Source organism: Rattus rattus, chromosome 2 (genome assembly GCF_011064425.1).
Source record: "Rattus rattus isolate New Zealand chromosome 2, Rrattus_CSIRO_v1, whole genome shotgun sequence".
NCBI classification, from domain to species: Eukaryota; Metazoa; Chordata; class Mammalia; order Rodentia; family Muridae; genus Rattus; species Rattus rattus.
This window is the reverse complement of record NC_046155.1, coordinates 2,369,959-2,381,220: the sequence shown is the minus strand read 5'-3', so window position 1 is coordinate 2,381,220 and position 11,262 is coordinate 2,369,959. Positions and strand designations below refer to the sequence as shown.

General features: G+C 46.9%; 1 protein-coding gene across 2 annotated transcripts in view; it reads right to left on the bottom strand.

Moving 5' to 3' along the window:
• The window catches only part of Sf3b2 (splicing factor 3b subunit 2), a 20,012-nt gene extending 8,750 nt beyond the window's left edge, over nt 1-11,262 (bottom strand). The window contains exons 1-15 of one of the 2 annotated variants that reach the window (XM_032891187.1): nt 11,085-11,262; nt 10,865-10,911; nt 10,314-10,391; nt 9,162-9,401; nt 7,580-7,697; nt 5,893-5,999; nt 5,501-5,597; nt 5,135-5,226; nt 4,716-4,931; nt 4,434-4,571; nt 4,216-4,296; nt 3,820-4,047; nt 2,225-2,374; nt 1,557-1,646; nt 1,351-1,458 (exon numbers count right to left, since the gene is read on the bottom strand). In XM_032891187.1, coding sequence (XP_032747078.1) covers nt 1,351-1,458; nt 1,557-1,646; nt 2,225-2,374; nt 3,820-4,047; nt 4,216-4,296; nt 4,434-4,571; nt 4,716-4,931; nt 5,135-5,226; nt 5,501-5,597; nt 5,893-5,999; nt 7,580-7,697; nt 9,162-9,401; nt 10,314-10,391; nt 10,865-10,911; nt 11,085-11,217 — 1,923 coding nt within the window. In that variant the 5' untranslated portion in view covers nt 11,218-11,262. Of the gene's footprint in view, nt 1-1,350; nt 1,459-1,556; nt 1,647-2,224; nt 2,375-3,819; nt 4,048-4,215; nt 4,297-4,433; nt 4,572-4,715; nt 4,932-5,134; nt 5,227-5,500; nt 5,598-5,892; nt 6,003-7,579; nt 7,721-9,161; nt 9,402-10,313; nt 10,392-10,864; nt 10,912-11,084 lie in introns of those variants that run through there. The other variant, XM_032891186.1, reaches the window with a different exon arrangement.

Here is an 11,262-nt window from a genome sequence, read left to right as displayed (position 1 = left end):
CTCTTTTAAAATAGTTATTTATTTTATTTATGTAAATACACTGATACTCTCTTCAGACACCAGAAGAAGGTAGCTTATCCCATTACACATAGCTGCGAGCCACCATGTGGTTGCTGGGAATTGAACTCAGGACCTCTGGAAGAGCAGTTAGTGTTCTTAACCGCTGAGTCATCTCTCCAGCCCAGCAGGTTTGTTTTTTTTTTTTTAAATAAAAACTACTTAGAATGAAAAGATGCCTCAGGAGTTAAGAGCACGAGCTCATGCAGCAGACCCAGGTCCAGCTCCTGCACCCACATGGCAGCTCCTGTCACAGCTCCATTCATAGGGAATCTGGCATCCTTTCCTGGCCTCTGCAGGCACCATGCACTCAGATATAGGTAAAACACCCAAAGACACAAAAAGTAAATTAATAAATAAAATCTATTACTTTTTTAAAAGGATGGTGGCTCAGTGGATAAGGAAGGGCACTGTTGTACAAGGGAAGAACCTGGATTTGAACCTCCAGCTCATGTCTATGGACCCAGCAGCATTAGGGATGAAAACAGAGATCTGAGAGCTCACTGCCCATTTTGCCTAGCTAAAGCAGCAAGCTTCTCATTCAGTGAGACACCTTATCTCAGGGCAGTAACACAAACACCCATAGAGGAAGACAACCATCACTCCATATTCTGCTCTGGACTCCATGGAGGAAAACATGCCCACACATTCCTGTGCATGCAACATACACACATACAACCACACATTCCTATGTATGCAACACACACATGCACCCACACATTCCTGTGCATGCAACACACACATGCACCCACACATTCCTGTGTATGCAACAGAGAAAGGGAGAGAGAACTAGCAAGAGGAGGAAAAAAAAAGAAAGAAAAAGAAAAAGATCCAGACAAGGAAAAAATAAAATCATCCTCTATTAAAACAATGAACAGCGGGACAGTGGTGGGCAGAGGCCTTTAATCCTATCATTTAGGTTGCAGAGGCAGGTGGATCTCTGAGTTCAAAGCCAGCCTGGTCTACAGAGTGAGTTCAAGGACAGCCAGGAATATATAGAAAAACCATTTCAAAAAAATCAAAAAGCAAACAAACAAAAGCCAAAACAAAACAAAGAACCAGTTGACCTGCAGGCCTTTAATCCTAGCACTGAGGAAGCAAAGGCAGGTACGTCTCAGAGTTCAGCCTAGTCTATGAGAGAGATTTCTAGGACAGCCAAGGCTACACAGAGAAACCCTGTCTTAAAAAACAAAACACACACACACACACACACACACACACACACACACACACACACACCCCTGGACCAAAAAAAAAGACTCGGCCAAGAAGGAAACCGAGCTCACCACTCACCTCAGGGATAGGTGAGTTCAGTCCAGGGATTTTCAGGTTTGGGTAGGATGGCGGTGGCCCGTATCGCTGCATGGCAATCAGCCACGGAGGGGGAACTTTGTGGGCATTCTGTAGGAAAACAAAACAGGACATTACCTCCCCTACCTCTCCTTTCTGCTCAGTCTCGCCCTCTCTCCAGCTTTCCCAGCCCCTTAGCCAACACTTACAGGTCCTACTGGCATCCCTAAGGAAATCCTTAGCTCATCAGACAAATCTCCAGGCTTCTTCTCCTTCAGCCGTGTCTCAAACTCCTTCCCCTGAAGAAAAAGCACAGCTTGCTCTATTGGGGCTTCCAGACATACTGAGAGCTCAGTGGCATGAGGACAGAAGAACAGACAAGCGTCCTGACCTCTATCAGATAGAGTCCCATGAGGGCTGCCTGGCTCCCACTTAGACTCTGGGTAGAATAAGAAAAGGAAGAAGACCAGACTCTCTGGGGCCATTAACGCACGCACTGTGAGACAGGCGGAATAGAGCAAGAGCTCACTCACGGTAAAGCGAGGTCACTGGACAGGATGACTGTCAGCAAAACAGCAACTGATGCCATGGCGAGTAAGATCAGGGGAAAAAGGTAAAACATTTTCTCCAACTTAAAACAAAATGTTTCTGAATAACAACGGCCACTTGGTCATCCTGTCCCTATGCTTGGGTTGAACTTTTTCAGGGGAAAAAACTTGTTTGGAAAACAAACAAATCCAGTACATCCTATCTCAACAAATGGCAGGAAGGAACAATTTTAGGCTGGGGATCACGGTACCAGCTTTGAAACAGACTCTGACCAAAGTCAACATTGAGACTCAGCCTTGACTCCCCCTTCCCAGCCTCTTTCCCGAACCTCGTAATAAAGGTCCCCATGGATGGTGAGCTTCGGCTTGGTCTGCCACTTGAAGAAGGCATCGTGTAACTTCTGGTAGTCAATGTCAATCTTCCCCATCTTCGGCCGAACCTTCTCTCTCATTTTTGACTTCATGGTCTTCTGTTCTTCCTGTAAAAATGGCAGAAGAGATGAATTACTGGGGGTATTAGTTGAGTCTTTAGTAGAGGATCTATCTGGCTCCAATTCAAGGGAACCTCATTTATCTCACTCTGAAAAGGCAGCTTAGCACCACAAAGTTCCAGAGCTCAACACCAGCACCAAATTCGAATGACACAGCCTAGGCTGAACACACAGACTTCCTGTAGGAAGGCAGCCTCAGCTTTCCGTGTCAGTAAGGGCTCTTCTTAACTGTGTGATCAAGAGAGCCTGGGTCAGGCTGGAGCTGCCTCACTGGTGTACAAGCACCTGCTGCTTGTAATGTGAGCTTCCAGCACCGACATGACAGCATCACAATTCCTAACCCCAGTTCCAGGTTTCTGAGACCCTCGTGTGACCTCAGCAGGCACCAGGTATGCACATGCACAGTGACATGAACATAGGCAAGCCACACACATCCATGACAATAAATAGAAACTGAACAGAGAGAGAGGACTAGAGGACTACAGGCTCAATGGAAGACACTTCTCAATTTGTTTTAATCACAGACAACTAGTACTCAACATATTTATTTTAAACATTCAAGACTTAAAGATTTACACACCCATTGTACTAGACAGTTTTATCTCAACCAAACACAAGCTAAAGTCATCTGAGAGGAAGGAACCTCAATTAAGAAAATGCCTCCATAAGAACTGGCACACAACCTTCCTAAAGCTGCGACCCTCTAAACAGCTCTCAAGTTGTGGTGACCCAGCCCTAAAATTATTTTGTTGCTACTTCATAACTTAATTTTGCTACTGTTATGAATCATAATGTAAATATCTGTGTTTTCTGATGGTCTTAGGCCACTCCTCTGAAAGTTGATTGCCCAAAAAGGGGCCTCAACCTGCAGGTTGAGAGCTGCTGCTGTAGTGCATTTTCTTAATTAGTGACTGATGGGAAAGGTGTAATCATTGTGGGTGGGGCATCCCTGGTCCTGGGTTCTCTCAGAAAGCAGGCTGAGCAAGCCAGGAGGAGCAAGCCAGTAAGCAGCACCTCTCCATTGCCTTTGCATTAGCTCCTGCCTCCAGGTTCCTGCCTGCACTGCTTTTGATGACGAACTACTATATGGAACTGTGAGTAAAATTAAACCCTTTCCTCTCCAAGCTGCTTTAAGTCATGGTATTTCATCACAGAATTAGTAACCCTAAATAAGACAGGCATCATTTGCACCTCTAGGTACAAGTGAATCAAAAACAGCAGCCGGGCAAAAGAGAGAAAGAAAACTGCTATTCAGGACCAGAACCTCAACATGACAAAGGAGTAACACTCTAAACAGACCTGAGTGCTGACTTCTAAACTGAAAAAAGGCTAATTAGACTTGTAACAAGTGGGCAGTCCAGTTCTGAAGCAGGCTGTTACAAAGGGTGTGGGGAGCCGAACTCAGGTTGTACCCCAGCCTCGCCTCGCCTCACCTTCTCCTGCAGGGCCTCTCGCATCTCCTGAATGCCTGTGCGTTTGATGAAGTCTGGCAGCTCAAAGGGGGGTTTCTCAATGCCTCGTTTGCCTTGAAGGTACTTGCGCTTAAAACACCAGTGGCGTGGCACAGGGACAGAGTTCCGGGTGGCCTTGAGGTGAACCAAAAGCTTAGGGTCCTGTGCTGTCACGTCATGCATCTCAACAACATCAGGTCGGGCCACCAGCTGAAAAGCACAGAGCAGTCAGTCTGTTTGTAGAAAACCCACCTCTTGGTTAGAGTTGTGTTCCCTTTCTCAAATGAGCCCTACACCAAGCCTGCCTCATAAAGTATCTCAAACGGGGTGGGGCCGAGTCCCAGCAGGCCGCAGCCGGCTGCATCTCCCAGGTCTAACCTGCTTCAGCTCCGCCACAGTGAAGCGGTTCATCCGGCGCAGCTTCTTCTTGGACAGCTTAGGGGCTTCCGGCTTCTTCTCCTAAAAGAGAGACGACTACCCTCTTAGGTGGGCACCGGTGGAAACCAAGCTGCTCAGCCATGCCAATGCTTATGCCACGGAAGCCCTTACACTTCACTACCTGTGCCCTGCATCTCTCTCCCACTGAGGAGCCTGACCTGTTCGTCATCACTGCTGTCATCGTCACTGTCTTTGTGCTCCTCCTCAAAGCCCTTCTTCTTGGGGACTGCAGAGTTCTCCATCTTGTCAAGCTTCTCTGGCTCCTTTTCCTTTTCCTTTTTCACATCATCAGTTAGCTGAGGAGACAGACCATGTGGAAATTCCATTCTTGAGACACTTCCATCTCTGACTCCTGTATTCAAGCAATATCCCCCAGGCTTATCTCAACCCATCCCACACCCAGCGAGCTTGGCCACTCAAGAGCACACCACCCTTTGTACCTTGAAAGCCTCAAAAATCCTCTTGAAGAAGATGAAGTTGGGCTCGTAGATCTCAGGCTCTTCAGTCACATACTCAATCTCCACATCAGCAGCAGGAGAGTCAGAGCCTCGGGACCGACCTGAGTCTTTCTCTCGGTCCCCGGAGCTCTCTGACGAGGCTGCCCGCACCCGCTGTGGCTTTTTCTTCTTCTTTCGGTTCCGACGCTTCCGGTTTTTCTATCAAGACAGGAAAACTACCTAAGTCAGAGAATCTGCATCCCATCCCTGCCCTCACTACTTCTGTACTTAGTCTTCATCCAAGTGGGCAAAGCCCCAGCCTTTTCAGATGTAAATGCACCCACAATACTTAGAATTGGAAGCTATCCAAGATGCCCAGGAGGAAATTGGCATACTCCTCCCAGACAAGCTTCATCACACACCTCTTTTTTGGATGTAGACACAGTGTCCTCCTCAGTCTCTGATGCTGACTGTCCCAGAGATGAGCGAGTGTCTGTCTCCATTTCTTCTTCCTCTGTTAGGGAAGAAATGGCAATCAACCCTAACAGTAACCAGGCCAGTCTCAAACTTACTATGTAACCAAGGATGACTTGGTTCTGATCCTACGTCTACCTGCCAAGTGCTGGGACAACAAGAGCATGCTGCACCGCCCAGTATCTCCCTCACTACAAAGTATCTGCTCTCCACGGTCTTCTCAGGGAGGGCAAGGGCGTCAGGATGTGGCCCCTGCACCCACACACCACCATGGTTCAGCCCTGTGTTGCAGCATCAGGCACAGCAGCACTCACCCTGCTGGGAGTTCATCTCTTCCTGACGGCTCTCCTTCAGCTGCAGAATCTTTTCCAAAGCCTGGGGGATCTTGGGGCCCACAGAAGGATCATCCATCTGCCAGAAACACCCAGTCAGAAGGGCTGATACCCAATGCCTTCCTCCAATTCCAGCTCTTACATTGGAAAGGTGGTGGAGTGGTGACACATACAACACACGAGGTTCTGCAGCCCTCAGAATTCTGCCCAAAACATCTCAAGTCCCTAACCTAAAAACTCACATTAGTTAAGCGTGGCTCCTACCTGCGCCCAAGAATTTAACCCAGCCCCACTTTACAGACCTCCCTACGATCCTAAGGCAGCCCCCTCTAAACCGCCTCTATGACCAAAGGAAGAAGTCAGCAATCTCTCACCTCTCTGTTCTCATCTCCAGGGGGTGGCGGGGGACCCCGAGGGCGAGGAACAGGTGCCCCCATGGGCAAAACAGTAGGTGTGGGAACCACAGGGCCTACTGGAGCAGCTACTGTGTGAAGAAAAAAGAAGTTCAATGTCAGAATAGTCGCCAAGGTGATGAAAGGGTAGAGTACTTCTGGGCTGCTGGCAATGTTCTGGGTTGGGCTCACAGGCTGGCTGCACGAACACACCACATATGTAAATTCATGAGCTGCCATATACTTGTTATAGTTAAGGTTTTCTTCTTCTAGATTTATTTTTCTCTTCTCTCATATTCCATGTGTGTTGTAGCCACAGAAGCCATAACAGCAAGTCAGATCCCCTGAAGTTGGAGTTAACAGTGGTTATGAGCCACCCGAAGCGCATGGTAGGGAAAATTCAGTTCCTCTGCAGGACTAGCAGGTGCTCTTAAATTATCAGACATCTCTCCAGGCTCTTCTTTTGCATTTTGTTTTTAAACTTTTATTTTAATGTGTTTATTTTTATGTGTTTGTCTGCACATACATATACGACATGCATGACTGATGCCTTCAGGTCTAAAGGGAGGATAAAGACTCCTAAACACAAAGGTATTAACATAAACCAGCGTGAGGGCACTGGGAACTGAACCTGGGCACTGTGCGAGCTTAGGAAGTGCTCTATCAGCTGAGCCATCTCTCCAGCTCTTCCTTTGTTCTTGTGACAAACGTTCATGCTGCTCAAACTCATGACCCTTCTTCTTCAGCCTCCTGACGACTAGGATTACAGGTTACAGATGTGCACCATCACGGCTGACTCTTACAAGTAATCATTTGGTTTTTGGTTTAGTTTTTGTTTGGGAGACAGGGCCTCACTACGCAGCTCAGGCTGGCTTAGAACTTGCTTTGTAAATCAAATTGGACCCAACATCACAGAAATCAGCCTGCCTCTGGCTCCTTCAGGTATGTACTATCGAGCTCAGGAAGTAACCTTTTATGGCTACAACGCGTTTTTGTCTTCATGGAGGTATGTGCACCACATGCATGCCTGGTTAGAGGATCCTTGAAAGGCAGAAGAAAGTCCTGGGTCCCCTCTGGCTGCAGTTACACTTGTGAGCCATCTAATATGGACACTGGGAACCAAACTTGTGTCTTCTTGAAGAGCAATAAGTGTTCTTAACCACTGAACCATCTCTCTAGCCCCTGGGTCTTTTCTAAGATTTTTTTCAAGACAAGGTTTCTTTGTATAATCACACTGGATGTCCTGGAACTTGCTTTATAGGCCAGGCTGGCCTTGAACTCACAGATCTGCCTGCCTCCCAAGTTCTGGAAATAAAGGTATATTCACCATGCCCAGTTTGTTTTTAGTTTTTCTAAAATAGGTTTTCAAGTCAGGAGATGGAAGTGTGTGCCTTTAGTCTCAGAACTCAGCAAGCAGAGGCAGGTAGATCTCTGAGTTTGAGGCCAGCCTGGCCATCAAATAAGTTCCAGAACAGCCAGGGAAACCCTCTCTTGAAAAACAAAGACAAACAACAACAAAAAAACAAATAAATAAGAAAAGGTTTCAAGCAGCCCATGTTTGAATTACTATATACTCTAGGATGACCTTTGCCCTCTGCCACCATGCTCAGATAAAGGAAACGTTTTAAGAATGACGTCTTTGCTCTGCCCTACCATTCCAGGGTCTTACCTCGAGGCCCCAGAGGAGTACGGACCCCCAGCTGCCCCATATCCTGAGGAGGCCGAGGGACTGCAGTGCCCATCTTGGCAATTTCCTGCTGCCGTTCCTGCTCCATTAATACGGCTGCCTACAAGAAAGAAGTGCAATTCAGTTTGAAAAGAATTTGGCGGGGTTGGGGATTTAGCTCAGTGGTAGAGCGCTTGCCTAGGAAGCCCAAGGCCCTGGGTTCGGTCCCCAGCTCCGAAAAAAAGAACCAAAAAAAAAAAAGAATTTGGCACAGAGCCCTGACAAATGCGTTCCTTCAAAGAATAATAATCAGGGACCCTGAGGTTGTCATCTTCTCCACACCTATGTTTGCATGTTACTAATACAACTAGCAACCTCGTATCATGATGGAAAATGCCTAAAACCAAGTAAGAAAAAACCTAGCAAGTTTCTGGTTTCTGGAAGAGAATTCACTGTTAACTAAACACCACCCTCTACTTTTCAGTGAGTTTTCACATGACAAAGATCAAACTATTTAGAAAGAATCATGAGACATTTCCTTACAGTTACCCCTTAAGATTGGCCACAACCTAAACAAAACTAGTACTTCATCTATGTTTCCACACTCGTTTTTAATGCTTTCTTTCCTTTTCTTTCTTTTGATTGTTCTAGACAGGGTTTCTCTGTGTAGCTCTGGCTGTCCTGAAACTTGCTCTGTAGACCAGGCTGGCCTTGAACTCAGAGGTCTGACTACCTCTGCCTTCCAAGTGCTAGGATGAAAGGCCTCTCTCACCACCACCCACCCAGCTGCTAAGGCTTACTCTCTAACATTCCTGAGTTACCCACTGGGTAAAGCTGACACCGAAAAGGAATCCCTTACATCATCCCTCAGTCTGTACCTGTCTCGGTTTAAATCCAACTCAAATGACTATATGTGCCAGCATTCTCCACAAACCACCTAAAAATGCACATAAAACTAGCAGTAATCATAAAGTACTCTCTGTAATGGACACAGAGTAAAATCACATGTGCTATCATCACAGGAGTTCTGCAACATAACATACTTAGTATTTGAGCTTTGCTTTCCTTTTTAATAACAAACCTCCAAAATTTGAAAAAAAAGTCATTTTTAGTTTATAGACCATCCAAAAGCAGGGGACATAATGTGCTCACACCTGACTACAGAACAGATGGACGCACTAGAACCTATCTGGTTATCAGGCAGCCTCCAAAGCAAATCTGAAAGAAGCATCTTGGTTTGGATGCTATCCTCTGGATGGATCCTGATGTCAAGTCAGAGAGAGAAATACTACCCTCTTCTAGTACCCCAAGAGTTCATGCTCCTTCAATAATCTTCCTGCTTAAAACAAACAAACTAACAAACAAAAAAAAAAAAAAAACCAGAAAACTCATACCAGCAACAATACAGCCCAGGCCAAACTGCCAAAATACTGGCTTCCTGGGAGTCTCTTCTAACCTATACCTATGTTCTAGTCTTCAATCAAGACCTTCCTAAAAGGCTTGGCCTCCGGGTCTAGCTTTCTGAAGCTCCATTTCCCCATTAGGGATCTAATGTGGCCCAGGTACAGGTCTCCACCCGCCCTACCTGTTTGGCACGTTCCTCTTGCTGCATCAGTAAAGCTGCCTGCTGCTGTGCCAGCTTCAGCCGTTCTTCTTCTGACAGTGCCACAGGCTCACCCACTCGAAGAGGTGGTGGGGGCCCCAGATTTGGTGGGTGAGCCATAGGAAAGCCAAGGCCAAGGCCTGGTGGAGGTGGTGGAGGTGGTGGAGGAGGCTGTAGAGGGGGGAGTCCCAAAGGTGGCGGCGGCATAGGAATCCCAGACAGCTATGGGAAAAAAAGACAGCTGTGAACTAGAAAGCACTTATTCCGTTTGTAAGCATTTGCTGGGGACCTAGCAAGAGTCAGGCACTAGAATTCAAAGTCTAATGATGTAGGTAGGACTCAAGAAAATGCACCATACAAGAATCAAGAGATGCTGACTTTAGCTATTGGCTCCTCTGAAAAGTATCAGGAGCATACATAATACATTTTGCATTCAAGACACACACACAGACACACACACACAAATAAACTCCAAGTCAAAGCCACAACTTTAGAGGAAGAGAACCAAATACTTGCTTCAGAAAGGACTTAAATAGGAATTAGGGCTGGATCAATGGCCAAGCACTTAAGAGCTGTTCTTCTATCATATCAGGGTTCAACACCCTCACAATTGTCTGTAACTGCAGCCCCAGGATGACCCAACGCCTTGCTATGGCCCCCTGCATGTGATGCACAGACAGACATGCAGACAAAACTCAAATTCAGACAAAACACTCATATGCATAAAAATAAGTATTTAAAAAAAATAGAAACCAATGTTCCAAGGCACAGAACATCAAAGGGTTGCTAAATGAAGGAAGTATATAATCAAATCAGGGTATTATCCTTCAAGGTCTCAATGAATAAGTTTGGAAGCTATGCCCGAGAGTAAAAAGCATGACTACTTGCAGCTGGGAAAGGATCAAGTAAGATTTCTAGATACTCTATTTGAATCTTGAATGCAAAGTCAAATTTGGAGGAGTGGACACTGGGGATTGAAGCAGTAGTGGCACTATGTGAGAAGTAAAGAGGTCCCAACTTTGTCTCCTTAGACTTCACCTTAACTTACTGTCCTATCTGCTAGCTCTACCTCCAGCACAACACATGGGAGAACAGTTACCCTGGGCAGCAAAGACCCTCTAAACAAACTCTTACCTGTGCTGACATCGGAGGAGGAGCAGCTTTGTCCCCATCCTCTCCTCTCAAAACTGGTCGATTCAGCACAATGCCAGTCTACAAGAGAAAAGAGAACTCTAGGTCAGACTAAGAGGAACTATTCTGTTACATGACCTCCTCTTCCATTTATTTACTTAACAAAATTTACTCAGTGCCCACTTGCCAGAGATTGGACTGGAACCTGAAAAAAGGTACAGGAGTAAAAGTAATTACAATAAAGCAAAAGCAAGAACTGGCAAAATGGTCAAGCGCCAACTTGCTGCGTTGAAGTACCCAAAAAAGGAAGACCCAGACCGGCGTGGTGGAGGTCTTTAGTCCAAGCACTTGGAAGGCAAACGCAGAAGGATCTCTAAGTTTGAGGCCAGCCTGGTCTATAGAGTATTCTAGGGCAGCCAGGTTTCTCTACACAGAGAAACCCTATCTCGAAAGAACAAGCAAAATAGTAAAAGAAACGAAGACCCACCCGTGAGGAGTCTTAAAGGCCTCCAGGAAAAGTCAGACCCACCCTGAACTCATGCCTCAACACTCACCTGGCGGGTGTAGGTCTGCAGCCGCTCTACTAGCTCCTCGCGACTCCCTATGGAACGAAACACAGAATCAAGGGGTGAGCATCACCCCGAGTAGGCCAACTTGGCGAGGTCAGGCCCCACCGGCCTGTCTCCGCCCCCCGCCCGTGGATCTCCTGGGTAACCAAGCTCCACTCCGCCACAAGCCCACGCAGCCCTCCTCTTGACTGCCCATTCGCCTCACCCTGGATCGGCGCTCCTATCTCTGCCAATTTGGCCTGAAGCTCCTGGGCAGCCCAGGCCCCATAGTGGCCTGGAGGGGGAGGCGGTGGCAACTGCAATTCTCCTTTGGGAGGTTCAGGATGCTCCGCCGCCATCTTAGCCACAAGAAGGCGCGCGACTAACACGGAAGCTCAGGTCAG